A 19003-nucleotide genomic window follows, 5' to 3' on the forward strand; every position below is an offset into this window, starting at 1 on the left:
TCTGACACGTTTGAAGAGCCTCTGAAGCGCTTGCGCCCTGCGTTCAAAGCGGTTCGTTGATCTAGTGTGCCTCAAGCGCGAAAACTGTCACTTCGCGTTTCAAAGCTGAAGTTTGACCACATCATGAGTGCTTCGGGTGTTAGTCCAGACCCAGAAAATTCGGCTACCGTAGCTGCTACCGTAGCGAATAACCGAAGTGTTCGCCGCTTTTTTGGTCCGTGCGCCTCATCTACGCTTTGTTCAGAATTTCTCCAGAATAACTGGGCCCCTAATCCGCCTGATAAAAAACGAAGAACCGTTCTTCTGGGACCAGGGAGAGCGAAGGGCCTCAGCAAAAGTTTCAGAGTACGCCAACACTTGGCCACTTGGACGAAGAAGCCGGCATGGAGCTGCACACAGAGGAGAACAGTTGCTGCTTCGATGCGATTCTTGCGCAATGGTTGGATGGTCTCGAACGTTTGTCAGTACCTCGTATGACTTCCTCAGTCTGCAGCTGTTGCAACATTATTACGTTTCTCGAAGGCCAAGTTAGGCGCTATTTCTTGCTTGTAAACAGTGTCTGTCACTGCATGGTAACGGCAGAGGCCTAACTGGAGTGCGCGAAAAAAGTTTGCAACGTTCACACTATGCTAGGTAATTGGCAATACTAAGCAAAACCTGAGCTGCATGTGCACATGTGTGGCACACCGCACGTTCGGATCCGCATGAACCCGGACCTCGCGCTCTCGATTATGAACGCGATAGAGACCGTCTCTCGGTAGCAGTGTCGTAAGGACCACCTTCTATATACTGTGCGACGAAAAACCTCTTCCGCTATTCCCTGCGATAAGGATGCCAGTGCCTCTCTGCGGACAATACGCTCAGCACCACTTAAAGTGTGGAGCAAGCGCAGACACCGTGCAAGTGGTGACGCTTCCCTCCCTCGCCGCTTCCACCGTATCCTCCTTTGCGCACTTGCATTTTTAGCCCAAATTCGCCGTTGTGACACTTGGTTCAGGATAGCCGCCCATACGCCACTCGCTGTAAAAGGCGGGATGCACCGTAGCCGATGCAACCGAAAAGAGGCAGCCGAAACAATGGCCGAAGCTAGGGAGGAGTAAGTGATGCGGGGTATCTGACGTCATCCGTGTCATGTGACGCGGGAAAAACAGTGGCGCAACTCTGCTCCCTGTGGTAATTAAGCACATGCAAGGGCACTACCTCCACCCATAAGGCTTGACACACGAGGGACACTGGTTCCCTGTAGGTGGGCAGAGGCAGGATAGAGCCCTCACATAACTTTTAACGGGATAGCGCTGCTTTATTTATTGATTTTTTAGTTCCAGTGCACCCTGCAGCACCGAAGCATTATAGCAGGGGAGTGGGTACAACATTTATGCGACGCGGAGAAAAATAAATCACATTAAAGAAACAAAAAAAAGGGGGTGGGGAGGGAAGATAACGGAGCAGTGCATCAAGATAAATGAAACAGAAAATATACAACAGTATAGGAACAACAGTGCATTGGTCTACTATTGATCGTTTGAAATAACAGTAAAATATCAGATCATTGATGAGCCGCAGACATAGAGCTGGATGAACACTGACAACTTCAACCTGCAACTTGTTTCAGTTGTAAACAGTACGTGGAAAAAATTTGTTTCTTGTAGCGGGTTTTGCAGTAATTTCCCGTATTTAAAACTATGGTTTCTCCTGTTAGAAATATAGCGGGGTGCTTTGAGGTACCTTTCTTTTCAATGCATTTCGTGTGTGTGTATATTGTGCAGAAGTTTGAGCCTTTGCTTCTGGCGCCTTATCTGTAGCGGTTCCAGTTTCATGTGTGTATCTGTGTTATGCTGACATGTCTGGAGTACTGCCTTCATATAAACCTCGCTGCGCAGTTTGGTATTGCTCCTAACTTACCAGCCAGGTACCGCTGTTGCGGATCCGAGACTGGGGACGCATATTCTAACTGAGGCCTCACCAGTGTCTTGTATACGTATTTTTAAGAATCTGATAGCGTTAAAGGCCCCGTTAACTAGAAAATACTGTGTCGCCGTTATCAGCGTCGGCATTGCGAGCGAAAAATTATGGGCATGGCTCTGGCAGGTGGTCCCCAGGGAGCAACCTAGGGGGCAGGTAGGCTACTCAGGTCATGTGACATTGTGGCGTCATCACAATCTGCCCATCGGATAGTGAGCAAACTGCCCACCGTGGCAGGTGGCAGTTGAATTAATCGTTGGTTGATCGGGAAGAGCAACCCGGACCGCACAAGTTCCACCCCTGGGAGCACATGCCATCCCTAGGTAGTGGCGCACCGCTTAACCGCTGCAACTATACGCCAGGAGTGGTACTAGGATTCGCAGGGATCTATTAATGTAAAGTAGAGGATGACCTTCTGTCTATAGGAGAATTAACCCATTACGCTATCACGTCATAGCCTTACCCGCAGATCTTAAAAGTTCCCTCTAATTGTTTTTTTTGTTGTGGACAATGGGGAGTTGGGATTCATAACTTTAGATTGGCTGCCAAATTGTCTTTGGTGCTAAAAATGAAGAGAAGGGCCGAAATCTGAAATTGGTGTTATAGATTGAAACTTGAAAACCACTAACCTCTCAGAAGTTCACAGCAGTCGTCTTCAGGGCGAACTTGAACGGGGAATAGCACATACTTTAATTGAGCATGAACCTAGTGAAAATTGCTGGAGTGTTAACTAGATGTATGGCGCATCAACATACAGTATTCAAACGCAAGTCATACTTGGCTATTACAATACTAAATATTAGTTTCCGGGTGACAAACCAAAAGCTATTTTAAGCGCCTTTATTTTTCTTAAAATCTGTTCGGTTTAAAGAACATGCATCGTTCCGTGACCTTAAGTATGCATTTCCCACCAATTAAAAAATAGCAAATTGGCAACCAGGAGAATATTTCACCATGGCCGAGTGCTCGAAATGTGTCGTGGTATAAAGTGGAACCAAGCAGTGTATTTCTTTTACGCACCGACGCTTGAAGTCCACTTGCAATTTTAGGAAGGGCCGCTTTGCGGCAAACTTTAATATGATATGGGACGCTGTCGAAAATGGAATTCCTGAATTTTTGAAAATATATCCACAGCTACTTCATATTGCTTTGGTGGTATACAGGCGTGAGCTTTCAAAGGGAAGTAAGACTTTTTTTTTTCCCCACACAAGTTGTAATCAGTGACTGCTTTTGTATCGTGAGAATAATCCATTTTATGGTCGGCTATCTTTCCTTGTCTCTCCGTCTCTGTCCTCCTTCATAGTACGCTTGATCTTTCGCTCGAAATGCCACTTGTTCTGCCTTTCGATTGGAATTATATTGGCGTCACGGTATTCTTACTGCTTGTGCTGAGCTTCCTTTTGTCTTTAGTAACGCATTCTTTCCTTCGATATTGCATTTGTAATGCGTATTTTCTGAATGTATACATAGTGCTTTGAGTATATTCACTTCATTTCATTTCTTTATTCCAGTTTTTCGCGCAATACAAAAACTGAGGACGGCGAGAAAAAAGCAGTGTTCCACCACTGCTTGGCAAGCCTCGCCGTCCCTGATTGTTGGCAGCAGCACATGATGCACGGAAAAAAATACATAGACATTGTCTGACGTATGAGCATTCAGGGGTAGAAAATTGAAACAGCCCTCGGTGCAAAATAACTCGGCATGACAGCAGCATATAGACAAACATGTCATATATTGATAATGCCAGTTGCTACTGTAGAAATAGAGAGAGTACATTCTTATACTATCACAAACAGCATTTCGAGCATGGTGCTTTCCAGCAAAAAATATCGTTTTACTTAACGGTGCAGTTAGATATACAGGTTGAGAATTGAAGACAGTGACATGGTACTAAGTTCCTTAGACAAAGATGCGTTTGAAAACCGAGGCAAGATAGACCCGAGCATCATGAAACCATAGTAGGTTCTGATTTGTGGGCTTGCTTACGAGCGACAGCTTCTAATGTCATAAGAAGAGTGGCGAGGTGTAAGTGTAACAAGATTAGAAAAGTAGGTGTCATCTTTGGATATCCGTCATTTCCGTTTTTGTGCTTTCAGTGGAATGTACAGTTAAATCAGTTCATTTTGCTGAGCACTGGTTAAAAGAAAAAGAAGAAAAAACAAAACTTAGATCGTAGTGTTTCTCGTTAGGAAGCGCAGCTTGGCAGGCGGGATTTGTAATAGCATCCTGACACGTCCACCTTAGTGAGATATTATAATGGATTTATAACCCGCTTTACGTACTTTTGATGCAAAATAAATACAAATACAAATTCCAAAGAATTAGTTGACTGCAATTCTAGCAGCCAAATCGTGTTCTTTCGACAGTTTACTTTTTTGTGTTGGTGAAGCCCTTCTTCGGTAGTACAAACACGACAAACATCTTCAGCGACCTCTGTAGCTGTCTGCAGGGATCTTCCTGCACACCAACCCTGCTTTCGCTTGACGATACACGGTCGCCGAGGCCTAGCGACATATTTTGAAGCTGATGAAAAAGAACAAAATATCCCTTAACACATAATAATTCATTAAAAAATTCGCAGGCTATCTTGTCGTCGATGTAAGCATGAAAACCACTGCAGGAATAGCGTAGCGTGTTCTAGAACGGCTCATAGATATTGATGGCCGCACTGGAGTCTTCGAAAGCGTAAGTACAGTCTTTGTCAAAAGTTTAGAGCCCAGGGGGTTCACTTCCAAGCTATATACTGGGACTCCAGGAGCACTCGTGCAAGTCTTACCTATTGCAGGAGACAGTACCAGAAATCTTCTCATGTCCAGAAAATTTGGAGCGCTAGAGATGCATTAAGAACGACACAGTGTGGCTCAAAAGAAAACCCCCTGGGCTCCAAACTTTTGACAAAGGCTGTACGTCCCACACCAGCCGCTTTTAACGCGATAGCGTTAAGGAACTCATGTCGCAGAAAAGCGGATGTCGGCGTTGTTGGCGTTGTAACACGAGAACCTCCAAATAAAAAATCTAATGGAGATGCGGGGAATCGAAACGAATTCTTTCAGATTGCGAGGCAAGCACGCGCAGAACACGCTACAACGGCTTTTTTTTTTCCTTTATTCGACACGCTACGAAGGCTCGTGTGTTCGAACGAAATAAAAGTGGACCTAGTGAATTCATTGTGGTCTTTGACTTCGTGACATGTCTTTGTGTACTGATGCGTACATGAGTTATTATGAGTACGCGATTTTTGAAACGCGACCCGATAAAAATCGCATTCTACTCTATAAAACATTTCAACAGACTGCCATGAGCTGTGCCAAAGGAGCTCCATCTATGTTGCAGAGAGGAAAGTAAATGCGAATGCGAAAAATCATAAATTACTGATTTTAAATTGCCTGCAGATAATTAACTAGTACTGATACTTCATCTCTGTTGTCCAACTCGACTGAACGCTCGCAATGCGCTTTTGCACACGCAAGTGTGCAGAAAGTAGTAGTAGTAGTAGTAGACCAGTATTCGGCCATAATTAACAGGCTCAGTATATCGACCCCCTGCGCGACCAGACGCCGCTGTTCTTCCTCCCCTTCAACGCCAAGCTAGTCGAGCCAGGTGGTGATGGATAAAGAAGGTGGGGGGTAGGAACCCGACTGCTGTGCAGCCTGGCAATAGAAGGGGTAATGGGCCTGTCCCGCATAGACACAGGGACAGTTGGGACAGGAAAGGTCCTATCGATAGCGATAGAGAAAGAGGCGGGACGGGGTGGTGACTGCATTCATTTGGATGTGCCGAAAAAGGCGAGCCTTTGGCACGGTGAGTGATGGATGAGGGGGAGGGTAAAGGCGTTTGTCGAGGCGGAGCTCGAGGTAGACCTCTTTTATGGTGCGGGGCAGGGTGACTGTCCCACCGTCCTTCGTGGGCTTGGGCCAAGAGATCAACGGTGCCCGGAAAAGTGTGTCACGGGCGAGCTGATGGGCCAGCTCGTTGCCGTCAATCCCTGAATGCCCAGAGACCCAGCGGAGGAAAACGGTGGAAGGCAGCAGTGCGGAGACCACTCGTTCTACCTCCTGTTGCAGAGAAGGGTTAGGGTGCGGTTCTGTATGTGGTGTATAGCGGCTTGGGAGTCTGAATAGACTGTCTACTCTGGGAAAGAGGGAAGGAGGGCAAATGACTGGAGGGCATGCGCAATGGAGAGGACCTCGAGGGACAATGCGTTCTGAGGGCGTTGGTACGGCACGCTGGTAAGGGTTTCAGGTGCGGGGAGGTGGGGATGGTACAGGGCGTAGCCGCAGGAACCTCGAAGAGCCACGAAAGAGGCATCCATGTAGGCTACACCCTGGGTATCAAAGAGAGGGGAATGGTGCTGCGTGGCCGCATGATGACGGCCGACGTGCAGGACGGGGGACGTGTTGGTTGGGAGGGGGAGGATACGGAGATTGTGAGCCGGGACGGGAACAGGTGAGGTAAAGGGGGAGATGGGAATCAGAGAGATACCCGCTTTAGTCAATAGCCACTGACCCTGACATGCAAGGGAAAGCCGGGCAAGCTGCCAGTCATAATGGAGAGTGGGAAGAGAACGGAGAGGATAGAAGAGGCCTGTGGCAAAGAGCTTAGCGGTAGAGGTAGTAATAGGGAGGTTAAGAGCTGCCTTGTAGAGGCCCCCAAGGGCAGTCTCGAGAGCGTTAAATTGAGTCTGAGTAAAGGAAACTTAGGGTGCAAAGTACAATACCTTGTTGAGGGCCAGCGCGTGGGCAACTCGGCACGCATGAGCCTCGTGGAGACCTGAGCGCCAAAACACCACGCGCCGCTAGAGGTGAGTTACCGAATGGCAGGCGGTGACAGCGTGGTGGAGGGCTTGCACGTTCTTGGCCGCATGCGAAGAGAAGCCAAGAACTTTGCACTGCGTGACGACAGGAATGGGAGAGCCAGAAAGGTGGAGAGAGACGAAGTGGTCGTGCGAGCGCTGGTATGAGGAATTGTTGAGAAGGAGCTCGGATTTTTCAGGAGCAGGAGAGACTAGAAGTGGTGAGAAAGGAGTCGATGAGATCTAGGCCACGTTACAGGGTGTCCTGTACGTGACCGGGAGAGCCAGACGAACACCAGAGAGTGATGTCATCGGCGTAAAATATATGATGCAGGTCGGGAATTTCAGCTAGCTGGGAGGCGAGAGGGGTCATATCGAGATTGAAAAGGTTAGGAGAGTGAACAGCACCTTGAGTAATGCCGGACAGAGGGAGTCTGACAAATGGGTGTCTACTGGAAAGCCAGCCATTCGTTCAGGGAGGACTGAGCCGATATAAAGGTACATGCAGGAGCAGCAGTCCAGGCGGGCGAGTTGAGAAATGTTGTGGTCGTGGAAAACATCGTCGAAGGCCTTGCGAACATCGACGGTCACAAGTGAGTGAATTCGGGTGGGCGTAGGTGACAGGAAGGTGTGCTGGATGATGAGAAGCATATCTTGTGCACAGACACGGCGTCGGAAGCCGATAAGAGAATGGGGGAAGAACTCCCTCCGCTCGAGAAAATCAGAGAGGCGAGTCAGGCCCATTCGCTCAAGGGTCGTACCAACACACGATGTCAGGGAGATTGGGCGGAGGTTAGCAAGAGGGGGCGGTTTGCGTGGCTTTGGATTCATATAAATGAGGGAGGAGGTCCAGGAGCTCGGCAGGCCGCCGCTGTCCCAGGCCTCATTGTAGATTTGAAGGAGGAATTCTTTGGCGCAGTCAGGAAGGTTGCGAAGTGTGGTGTATGTAATGACATCCTCACCGGGAGCCGAGCGTGTAGCATTAGCAGCCAGAGCCAATTCGAGCTCTCTAGGAGTGAAGGGGTGGTCCAGATCGGGGTTAGGTTCGCCCGAGTACACCGGGTAGGAGAGTGCCAGAGGGGGCGGGAGGTAGAGAGAGGCCAGCTGATCAAAAACATCGAAGGGAGGCCCCTGAGTGAGGGCTTTAGCTAGAGTGGGAGCAAGGGAAGGCTTAGTGCCAAGAAATACCTACATGTAAACTGGAAGCTCCCCGCCCCGCCCCCCCCCCCCCCCCCCCGCGTTCGTGAAGTGTTATCTTTTCTCTCTAACTTTAACGCTCCTTTTTAGTATACCGCTTAGTATGAGCGCTCAAAATATTCTGTGTTGCAGCTTTTTTGAGGTCGAGTTTTTATTTCTCTCTCATAAGAAAGACGAAGCTGCTACAAAAGGCAATAAGTCCTTGCGAGGTCACAGTTCCCCAGAACAGACTACGCGCTGTACCGAAGTCGAAACTTGACGAGTATTGTAGCAAAAAAAAAAAAATGACGTTATGTTCAGGTCTTGAATCATAAGCAGAAAGTAGCACAAAAAAACATTCCAAAATCTCACAAAAAAGCTGCTGCTGTGAACATGGTATGGCAGAAGTTTAACATAAACGCTTCTCAAAGAAAAACATTATCATATTGTAGGTCAGCCTGTATCAATTGCTTTTTGATGTATTTCTTGAAATCTCTGTTATAGAGAGCCCAGGCAGGAAGTTAAAGAAAGGATGGGTTATTCGCACGCGATTGGCCGAGTCAGCTCTCTCAAGCGCACCCGCGAAAGAAAAGCCCGACTGCTTCGCACAGGACAACGCTCCGTCCTATCGCGCTCTGCTTCCGGATAGGCGGCCGACTGATGGAGACAAATGGTTCCGGGAGTCGCGTTTCGGTGCGCGTTCGCGGAGGCTGCTGCGGGGTATAGGAGACGGGCAGTGCTCGCGAGGGAAACGCTGACCCACCGCTTTGATATCCACGGTCCGCGTCTGGACGAGAAAAGAGCAAGCCGTGACGTCAGCGCGGCCCACATACATATTGCGCGTGCCGCAGCGCTGCATGCTTAAGCGGCATTCGTAATGGCGTATTCAGCCGAGCTGCGTGCCCGACGCCAGCTCGTGCATTCCTCGCGTGCGACTGTTTAAGGAAGGGGAGGCGGAAACCGGTACAGTTCCGATGGCCTCACTCGGCTTGCAGTCCCTGCGTGAATTTGTGAGCCAAGCCACACAAAGTGACGCGCGAAGTCAGTAATTATCGTGCAGCGTCATCACGGGCAACTGCAGGAGGCTTCTAGGAGCTGCGAATAGTGAGGAATGTGTGCCTCGTCTTCAGAGAAGCAGGGCGTCAGAGTGAATGTGCGTTCGCTACCACCACGCCGCTCGATGGTTGTAGCCTTTTCACTACGCTCATGCTACGCGACCGAACAGGAATTCAAGTCAGGACATACAAACGCAAATTTCATAGGTTCCCTCGAATGAGAAGCATGGGATAGAAGCGCGAAATTACTGAGACGCCGGGGAAAAAAATACAGCGCCGCGCACAGTGTTCTTTCCCTGAAGCAGTCCGCACTCGCGGACTGCTACCGCGTGTTGCCTTGATTGGACGATTGAAGGCGTATAGCTTAACAGTTCTCAAAACTCTAATATAGCCGCATTGTTGGCACACTGTTTCAACGCGGCGAAACCATCGACGCGTTTTATTCTCTGCATTCGACGCAGAACACGACGGCCAGGTATACAGTGTGTGTGAATCCAACGCGAGCGCATTTTAGTCGTGTACCGCAGCACAACACCAGCGAGTGTACACGTCATGCCCCAATGTCAGCGACACAATCGTTCCACACAGGAACAAGAACTACTTGTGGTGGTCTCTGTATGGCAACTCACAGCTGCTAACTTACTAGGACACTGAACAGTCAGTTCATCAGGAATAGTTTCCATTATTAATCCAACTGCGAAAATTGCTCTGTTTGGTGATGATTTCGTGATGCATAACTACAGCGTATTCCGTTTCCGACCAGCAACACACAGACGATGGTCCGCTCGATGCCGTTTTCTGTAGTGAAAAAGGGGGCACAGCGATAAATGCTTAGGAAACAGTGCTCTTGCGTATAAGCAGGGATAAAAACCCGTTTTACATTCAACTACTTTATTAAGAGCATTTTAATTAAAGAAATGACAAAGAACTGATATCTTAGTGAAGTGTAAAACTCACAACTAAAATGGAACGACCACATAGAAAACATTGGAACATCAGCAACACGCAAACTTGGTCTTCTTCGGCATAAACTTACGGGTGCATCTAGCAGCTGCAAATTATTAGCATATAACACACTCTATAGGTCAAAACTTCAATATGCCGCTATGATTCTGGACCCCCCGTGCAAAAAATTGACATTAAAGCGAAGGAAGAAGTACAGCGATACGCAGCGCACTTTATAAAAAAAATGAACGGATCCCCCATCCTTATAAATGGCAGCAAACCGTATGAGACGTCCCCATGTAAGACCTAAGATGGTCCGCTTCTCCTTCCTCGGCCAACTAATACATGGCAAAGTTGGCATTCCTTCCGACCTGTGTGTACAGTTTTTAGAAGAGCGTAGAACTCATCACCGCGATCACAGCTTAACACCATCTTCGCGAAAACCAACGCTTTTGAGTTTTCTTTTTATTCCATGAACAATTATCACGTGGAATGCCCTACCGGTGAGAGTGATATCAGCTGTTAACTTTGGCAAGACACTTCCTAACATATTTTGGATACTGAATTCGGTATACTCAATTTATTTATTTTCTTTGTTTTACCCATAACTGCTGTTGCATTAATTTTGATTAGTTTATCTTTGTGCCCTGCTTGGACCTAAAGAAAGGTCTGCAGACTTCTGGAAATAAATAAATAAACGAGACAGAAAACAGCGAAGGAAAGAGAGAAGGTGATCGCAGTACTCGTGTTCTGTGCCCACTGTTCCTTGGTTTATATCATGCGCGTTTTTTGTGTTTGTATTCATAGCCGCTATAAACGCCCTGTAGGCTTTATATAAACCCCACAATGAAGTGTGGCAACGTCTTTATGCTACATGTGCAGTAGCGACCAGAATAATAGGAAGCACAATTAAGAAGCGTAGCTTGTTGGGCCAGTTGGTGCATGGTATGTAGAAAACCAGCGAAAAGGACGCATTCACAAGGAGGAGAAGTACACAGGACAACGCTGGAAACACAACTGAAAATTATTTACTTCGCCAACATCAGAACAGGGCGCACATGCGCGAGAGCACCACAAATGCTATCAAAACAGCAAAACACAAAACTGATTAAGCGAGCGAAGAAACATGTGGCAACCTATGTCCCATTCATGAAAGTGTACTCTTTTGCCGTGAACCTGACAGAGCTATCGCTGACGCATTCAGTCCCTAACTGCTTGATTTTAAAAGCTTCTAAGATTTCTCGTTCTATCTGTGTTTTGCCGCGGCCGATGATTTTTACATTATGGAACAGAGGGGTGCAGTCTTTGCAGTGGTTGCAGTGTCTTGGAAGATTTGCTGTGTTGCCTGGCTGCAGCGAAGTGCGGTGCTGCCTCATACGGTCGTTAACGCATTGACCCGTTTGACCTATGTAGGCCTTACCACAGGACAGTGGGAGCGAGTAAACAACATCGGTTGTGCATTTGGTGAACATGCTCTGGTGTTTAACATTACATTTCTTTTTTGTGCTGATTTTTGAGATACGTGAACAAAGCGACGACAGTTTGGTGGGCGCAGAAAAGACTACCTTAACACCGTATTTCTTGGCTACCTTCTTAACGTTATGTGAGACTTTATGCAGGTATGGCATTACAGCAGGTCTGGATTCCTCACTAGGCTTTTCATCTCTTTTGTATTGTGACTTAAATTTACTGGTCAAGGTCTCAGCAATAGAAACGAGGACGTCCTCAGGGTAGCCCGCTGACCTCAAGCGGTCAAGTTGCGCTAAGAAACTCTTTTGCATACTGTGTGCACAAGACCTGCGCAGAGCATTACCGAGGCAAAGGTTGGCAATGCCTCTCTTCACAAGTTTGGAATGTGAGGAGGAGTAGGGCAGCAGGCTTTTCTTGGTCCGTGGAGAGTAGCTCCAGCAAACATGGCTTTCATCAGAGAAGGTGAGAGTCAAATCTAAAAACCTAATTGAGTCATCAAGGGGCACTTCATGAGTAAAACTCAAGTCAGGACAGGTATCGGTAAAGAAGGTCAAAATGTCATTTGCGGCCGCTTCGACACTGTCACGGGAAGTTAGTTTCAAGAAAATTAAGAAATCGTCTACATACCTAAAAAACTTTCACTACTCGATCGTCAATAAGCGTATCATGCAACAAACTGTCAAAATGAGATAAAAATATGTGGCACAAAATAGGAGCTACACACGAGCCAATGGGAACGCCCTGCTTCTGTATGTACCTGCAGTTTTCATGTTCTACGACAGTGGAGGAAAGGTAGCAAGTCAAAAGTTCCAAAAAGGAATTCACCGATATGCCCGAGCTGTTCTGGAAGGCCACTGAATGGGAATGGGAATGGGACATAGGTTGCCACATGTTTCTTCGCTCGCTTAATCAGTTTTGTGTTTTGCTGTTTTGATAGCATTTGTGGTGCTCTCGCGCATGTGCGCCCTGTTCTGATGCTGGCGAAGTAAAGAATTTTCAGTTGTGTTTCCAGCGTTGTCCTGTGTACTTCTCCTCCTTGTGAATGCGTCCTTTTCGCTGGTTTTCTACATGCACAATTAAGCCATCAAGCCCCTGCATTCGTGTCTTTTTCTGCGCTGTTTAGTAAAAGATAAATTACCAACAAGCCCTGTCTTCGGTCTTAGCAACCCTCTAACGCGTTAACGAATAAAAATTCAGCCGTGTTTTGACATCTACGCAGGGAAGTGCCACTCGTGTGTCAGCATTCACATTTCTTACGAACCACGCGGTCCCAACACGCCAGCACAGGACATATAACGCTCCTGCTCAGCGACCACGAGGCGCCCCGCATCCTCTCTCTCTCCTACGAGCGTCCCTTGACAAGCCACGATGCTGCGCCTTACGGCAGCGGAGTCCTAAGGAGAAGTATCTTCAACCAACACGCCTGGACTTGTCGCAAGAGGCCAGACAGCGAGGCGCCGTTTCCTCCTCCCCCGGACGCCACCGCGCGCGGCAAAATTTGAAGCGGTTGGCCGCGCGGTCGCTGGTTGGTCCTTTCGGACTGCCGTCGAGTGCTGCCTTTGGATTGGCCAGTTCTGAGGGGCCACCGTTCCTCAGGCTATAAAAGCCCCACCGCTGCAGCTTGAGAGGAGAGACGACCGAGAGGCGCCGACGATACGAGACGCGTCGGCGAGGCCCTCCCAACTCTGCAGATCCGCCGAACCTCCTACGTATCAGTAATCCAGTTATCTCATTCTTGTATCCTTAAGTCTTAAATTAAACCTGTTTTCTTTATTCGAAAAGAATCCGGCCACTTCTTGCTAACACGTGCATTTGCGTAAAAACACAGGAAACCTTTCTATTTCCTCAGCGCGAAGGAAAAGTTGGAGCACCACAATGTGCTCCTTATTAGACACCTTTGGCATATACTGTCACCCAACAAGGTGGCAGTATATGCCAAACAATCATCACCCGACAACAATCATCACCCGAGTACCGGAAGCCCTCGCGCAGTCAGTGCGCATACGCAGATCGCCTTGATGGCGCCAGGCAACCCGCAGCTGCGCGCATGCCTGCCGCATCGAGACCAACCGGCGCGTGGGCACAAGCAGTGGGCAGGCTCCCCTGTCTTCCGGTAACGGTAACACGGTACTTGATGTGATAAAGTGTATATTCTTCTAGCCATGAATGTACATTTTGAACAGGTAAAGGCAGAGCGCAAGAAAGACAGGACGAAGGCAGTACGCAAGACACAGCGCTGCATATTGCCTCTGCAATGTACATTACCAATACATTATCTTTCAAAATACTTCATCTCTGAATAGGTGCCGTTGTGGCTATCTAGAGCCTTCAGCGTATTATTATTGTTTGATAATCAGCTGTTGTCCTGCGGTATTTTTGTATTACCCGGCCTATGCAAGTGTCTGAAGAGATTGTGTTTGTATCTGGAAGTGTGCTTTGACATATTTGGGAAAAATGCGACAAATTCGTTCCACTCATCGATGCTCCAGTGCCACTCCAGGGCTTTAAGCTGCACATGCTACCCACCGCTTCCTCTATTAACAGCAAAGAAAAAACATACGTCTTAATATAAAGCAGACTGTTCAGGTAAATTGGTTTTTGAGGAAAGGAAATGGCGCAGTATTTGTCTCACATATCTCGGTGGACACCTGAGCCGCGCCGTAAGGAAATGGAGGAAGGTGGGAGTGAAAGAAGAAAGAGAGAAAGAGGTGCCGTAGTGGAGGTCCCCGGTATAATTTGGACCACCTGGGGATCTTTAACGTGCACTGATATCGCACAGCACACGGGCGCCTTTTGCGTTCCGCCTCCATCGAAACGCGGCCTCCGCGGTCGGGTTCGAACCCGGATATTCCGGCGCGGTAGACGAGTAACTGAACCCCTGAGCCACCACGGCGGGTAAAGACTCTTCAGGTCCTTATTTCTTTTGGGGAGGCACACACGGATGCCTGCCTCTGCATTATCTTTCAGGAGCTTTTTTTGCTCTTAGTAATTTTGCTGTTGCTAGTAAAGATCGATTCCTTGGCTAAGTCGATGTTTGTCCGGCATCAAGGGGATCGTTTATAGCTGTGAAAAGTAGATTTGAAAATGGAACATCTTCTTACCCCCCATTTTATTCAAAAACAATACGTCCAGATCGAACAGGGCTGCCTGATCCGTGCTTGGAAGTGAATGGCTGCTTAGGCTAACCTCAGGAATCCGCGCGCAAATGATCGCTTCACGCACCGCAGCTTCCTTGAAAACAGGTGGTGGAGGTACCTGTATATCGCATTTTTTACCTTTTCCAACTTATAAAAGAAGGCTCCGTTTTCATTGAAAGCATCCTCTTTGTCATTAGAACGCGGTAACCTATTGGTCCACACCAACTTCAATGCGTCTGCGGACTTTCAGTGTCCCCGTTAACTACTCTCTCGCTCACGCAGGTGGTGAAGATGCTGTTCACCGTGGTGCTCCTGTTCGCCGTCTGCTGGCTGCCCTACCACGCGTACTTCCTCTACGTGTCGCACAACCCTCATGTGGCCTACCTGGACCACATCCAGCACGTGTACCTGGCCATGTACTGGCTCGCCATGTCCCACGCCATGTGCAACCCGATCGTCTACTACTGCATGAACAAGAGGTAGGCACTCTCTGCTCCGTAGCGGGGGCCAGTATCATTCTTGTCTCATGCGCATAGACGAGAATGACACTACCTCGAATGCAAACAGTATTTGCTACGGCGCCTGCTTACTTCTAAAAGTCGGTGAATTTTACGAAGAAAAATAGGCAAGGTGACCCGATCCGAGTGAATCACCTCTTAATGCAGTTCAACGACGTCTACGCCTCGCGCGGCAACTCAAGAAAGTAGATAAGCATTGCTTAAGCCAGGTTGCGCAAGGTTACTCTTTGTAGCGCGCTCTCCTGGCTGCTACCGTAGCATCACTGAAAGCAGAGCAGTCCGTTATCATTTTTTTCATTGCAGTTGAAACTCAACAGGACTTGCAGTGGCCCTTTCAAATAACAAACTTCTTTCCAACAGCAAATAAATCTGCAGCCGATGATTTACTAGCAATCCGAGATGAAGGATTCGAGGGCGCGAAAGCTAAATTCGCTATGTATCGATTTGAGAACTGTTTCTGTAAAGGTGTGTAATAATACTTTTCTCTTGTAGTTATCTGAATACGGTGTTCATGGCATTCCCTTTGGTTCTGTTGAAACTTATCTGTTGAAGAGCTAAATTGGGACACCTGGCCTCCCATATAACAGAGGTAAAGCATGGCGTGACCAAGGGTTCCATCAACACAGGAGAGAATCTCACATCACTTTTTAAAGCCTGAAGTGAGACTTTGGCTGTTTTTGCCACCTTTGTGTTCGCTACCATTACCGGCGTCTTCTTGCCGCTATGGAGGCCTAGCTTTCCTTGCGCCGAGCAGCCGGTACCCGACAGACGTGCAGGCAAACCAAATCTGTCTGCGCGTGATGTGAGCGCGCCGAGCGCGGCACCTGTGCGCGCGCGCGCGATGGAGACGTCGATCGATGGCCAAGGCGGCGTTGCGACACCCACCTGTTGTCTGCCTGGGTGCCGGTCACGTACAGCGGGAAGGAACGCGAAACACGGTAGCACTATAGGAAAGGGACCACGGAGTACACGCGCTTCTGCTGCGTCGTCCCTTCCCTATTCTAGTTGTGTTTCGCGCTTCTTCAAAGGTGAATGCCATCCAACTCTCCAAGCTTTTCATTCCAGGACAGTAAAATAGCTGGGCGTCACTTTCCTCGAATTTATTTGTTGGCGCAGCGCATGTTTCTTAGCGCTGAACGCTTCGCTGAGCACACCCTCCGACGATCGACACTCGAGGCGAGCATGCGACAGCAACAGTTTACAGCTCGCTGCCTGAGTAAGCGCCTTGAGCACACTCATTTTCTTTTCGAGACACCACGCTGGCAGCGCCGAAGTACCCGAGCGCACAATGTTTGAAGAGAACCGCGAGGCCGCGCGGTTCGATCGAGCTTCCCTGCGGCGACGCCCTTTTTCGGGTAATGCTGTCCTCGGCTACATAATAAACGCCCGAGCACTCGATTTCGTAACACAACCTGCTATCCAAGGGAACAAAACGTGGTACTAAGAGGCCTCTTGTTCCCGGAGGCCAATAGCTAAACTTGGGGGTTTTACAGGGCATAGAAAAAATCTCAGTCTGGCGAAGAACGCTGCTAGTATGTTCAATGCACACGACATTGCCATCACTCCGCCGTAGGCTCCCAGTGCTCCTTCGAGAGGACGAGACTACCGTCAAACATTTCTGCAATGTTCTTAAAACTTCTTCCCAGCATCACGTGTAAAACAATCGATAGATGTGCTCTGCCTGCTTGTACCTGTCCTCGTTGCTGTGTTCTCCCTCCTCTCAACGAGAATAAGCGTTCCTTGCTGACATTGTCTGGAAGTTTTACGCCGCACGGTTGCCCCACGCCTGAGTGCTTCGCTAATCGGTAAGACAGACAACTCCGCGCTACGCGCAACGCAACGCAATGTGACATGGTGACAGGAGCCGCAAGAGATGTAGGAGCCCCTTCACTTACACGTGCCCGCTGACTCGGCCCAGAGCGAAGCTCATTCAGCGGAAGCGCGCTTAACTCAGCTCCAATCATGCTGGAGGCGCAATTTTGAAGTCACGGCAGTGTGTGCTTCTTTCTGATTACGGTACAAATGATACGCGAAGGTAATAATAAATTTCTCAATCCGCCGCTTCTACGGGCATGTGTCAACACCACGGGCGGGTCGCGAAGAAGCAAAGCGTAGACAGAGTGCACAGCAGACAACGCCGAGGGCGCACCACGCTAATGGACTGCGGTACTACTGGCGTGGTATACAATTAAGGAGCTACGAAGATACTTACAGTACACGAACGATCGGCTAAAGAACGCACCCTCGTCGGTCACTGTGGGATGTTAACAAAGTCCAGGGACTGAGTTACAACGTGCTGTTTTATTAACTGCCTAGCAGGCAACTATCAGGTGATCATGTGGTGCTTTACAATCCCGATCACAAGTCAAGAGATCCGATACCCACGAAAGACGCAAAATGGGTTTATAGCTTGCTGTAACGTACAGTCTTCGTCAAAACTCTTTAAGGTGCGCTAAAGAGAACTCTGAACTCGTCTTTTTACCGCGGGAACTCGACCTACACGTTTTCAGCATTCTCAGAAACTTGGAATTAATGTCCTGTGCGGCCGATTTCTCTAATCCAAATCGGGTTAATCGTCCCGGCTCCCGCCTTTTTTTTAACTCACCGCTAAAAGTAGGAGTCCATTAATGCGTGGAGTGCCTTTCAAGCATGCAGTCGCGTGGCGGCTTTGCTTTCGCTTTTATTTTGTTTTTAGGTTTCCGTGCACAAATAGATCCAGTCAAAGATAACGTAGCTGCAAATTAGGCCCCCGGAAATAAAAATACGCGTGGGCTCTTTGCTTTCGCCGATCGCTGCGTATCAGTCCGCCGATGGCAGAGCGGCAAGCCGTCACGGGACTGGCTGAAAGGTTATTTGACTCCTCCTATCTTCAGCGGTGAGTGAAAAAAAAGGCGGGCACCGGGACGTTTCATTCGATTTAAATTAGGCAAATCGGCCGCACAGGACAATAATTTTTGAATTGTAAGGATGCTCAGAACGTGTAGTTCGAGTTCCCGCGGTAAAAAGATGAGTTCAGATTTCTCTTTAGCGCACCTTTGAGGTCACTCCGTTCAGCTGCAGCGAAATGAATGTCCCTAGAATGCTCCGTGCAGCGGATCATTCAAAACACAAGTCAATCAGGAAGCTTCTCTACTGAAAGAAGAAACCTTCTGCTAGCATTTCATGGTCATGCGGTCTTTAATAGTGCCGCAATGGCTCTGTTATGCAGCTGAAGCGAAAAGCCTTTGGCCTTAAGACTTCTGACCAAGACTGTACATATCTGATTCGTTGCTGTCTTCCCACAGTTGCGCGCCACACTACCGTTCGAATTTAATAACTTTCATTACTTCGCGCATTTCTTTCTTAAAAAAATTAATTTTGCAATAAGAGGGTCACGGCGGCCAGGTCGAGATTTCAAGATGGATGGGGATTACTCAAGACACGCCCAACCTTTCTTCGCCCGTGCGGCAGGTTAGAGAGAGGAACCCGCGTGGGAAATTCGCCTATTTTGCGTCGTGTCTCGCGTTTGTCTTAAAAACGGCGCTCTTGCGTAGATGACACAACGGGCGATTCTCAAGGCTCGCCCATGTTGCTGTGGCGCTGCAGCTTTCGTAATCAGAAGCAGGCAGACGCAAAGTTTCCTTCGGAGTTTCTTGCTCAGTGAAAGAAAAAAAGTAAGGGGGTGAATTGAATTCATATTACTGGAACTGTTTCACCGAGTTTGTAAACGCTGAGCGATAAGCCGCCCGAAAGACGAAAAAGAACGGTGCGCAGTTGGAGCTGGCGCATAATTTAGCCAAGAGAATGTGTGTGCAGCTCGTAAATCTTCACGGCCTCGGAGCAGTTCTGACCACGGTATCACCGCTTGGTACAGTCCGCGGTGAGGAACGCTCTACACGCGCAGAAACCCATGTCAGCATTATGCAAAGCGCAGGGGTTTCTTTTTATTTTTTTAATTTTTCGCCGTGC

The 19003-nt window shown here is 48.4% G+C and overlaps 1 protein-coding gene and 1 pseudogene across 1 annotated transcript in view; one reads left to right on the forward strand and one right to left on the reverse strand.

The window, feature by feature from the left end:
* Positions 1 to 19003, forward strand: part of LOC149357164 (tachykinin-like peptides receptor 86C) — a 421840-nt gene that overhangs the window by 273221 nt on the left and 129616 nt on the right. The window contains exon 4 of the mRNA XM_089584468.1: positions 14820 to 15016. Coding sequence (XP_089440594.1) covers positions 14820 to 15016 — 197 coding nt within the window. The remainder of the gene's footprint in view (positions 1 to 14819; positions 15017 to 19003) is intronic.
* Positions 5340 to 7585, reverse strand: LOC149357165 (uncharacterized; annotated as a pseudogene).

Source organism: Amblyomma mixtum, chromosome 3 (assembly GCF_055824585.1).
Source record: "Amblyomma mixtum isolate Tamu chromosome 3, ASM5582458v1, whole genome shotgun sequence".
NCBI classification, from domain to species: domain Eukaryota; kingdom Metazoa; phylum Arthropoda; class Arachnida; order Ixodida; family Ixodidae; genus Amblyomma; species Amblyomma mixtum.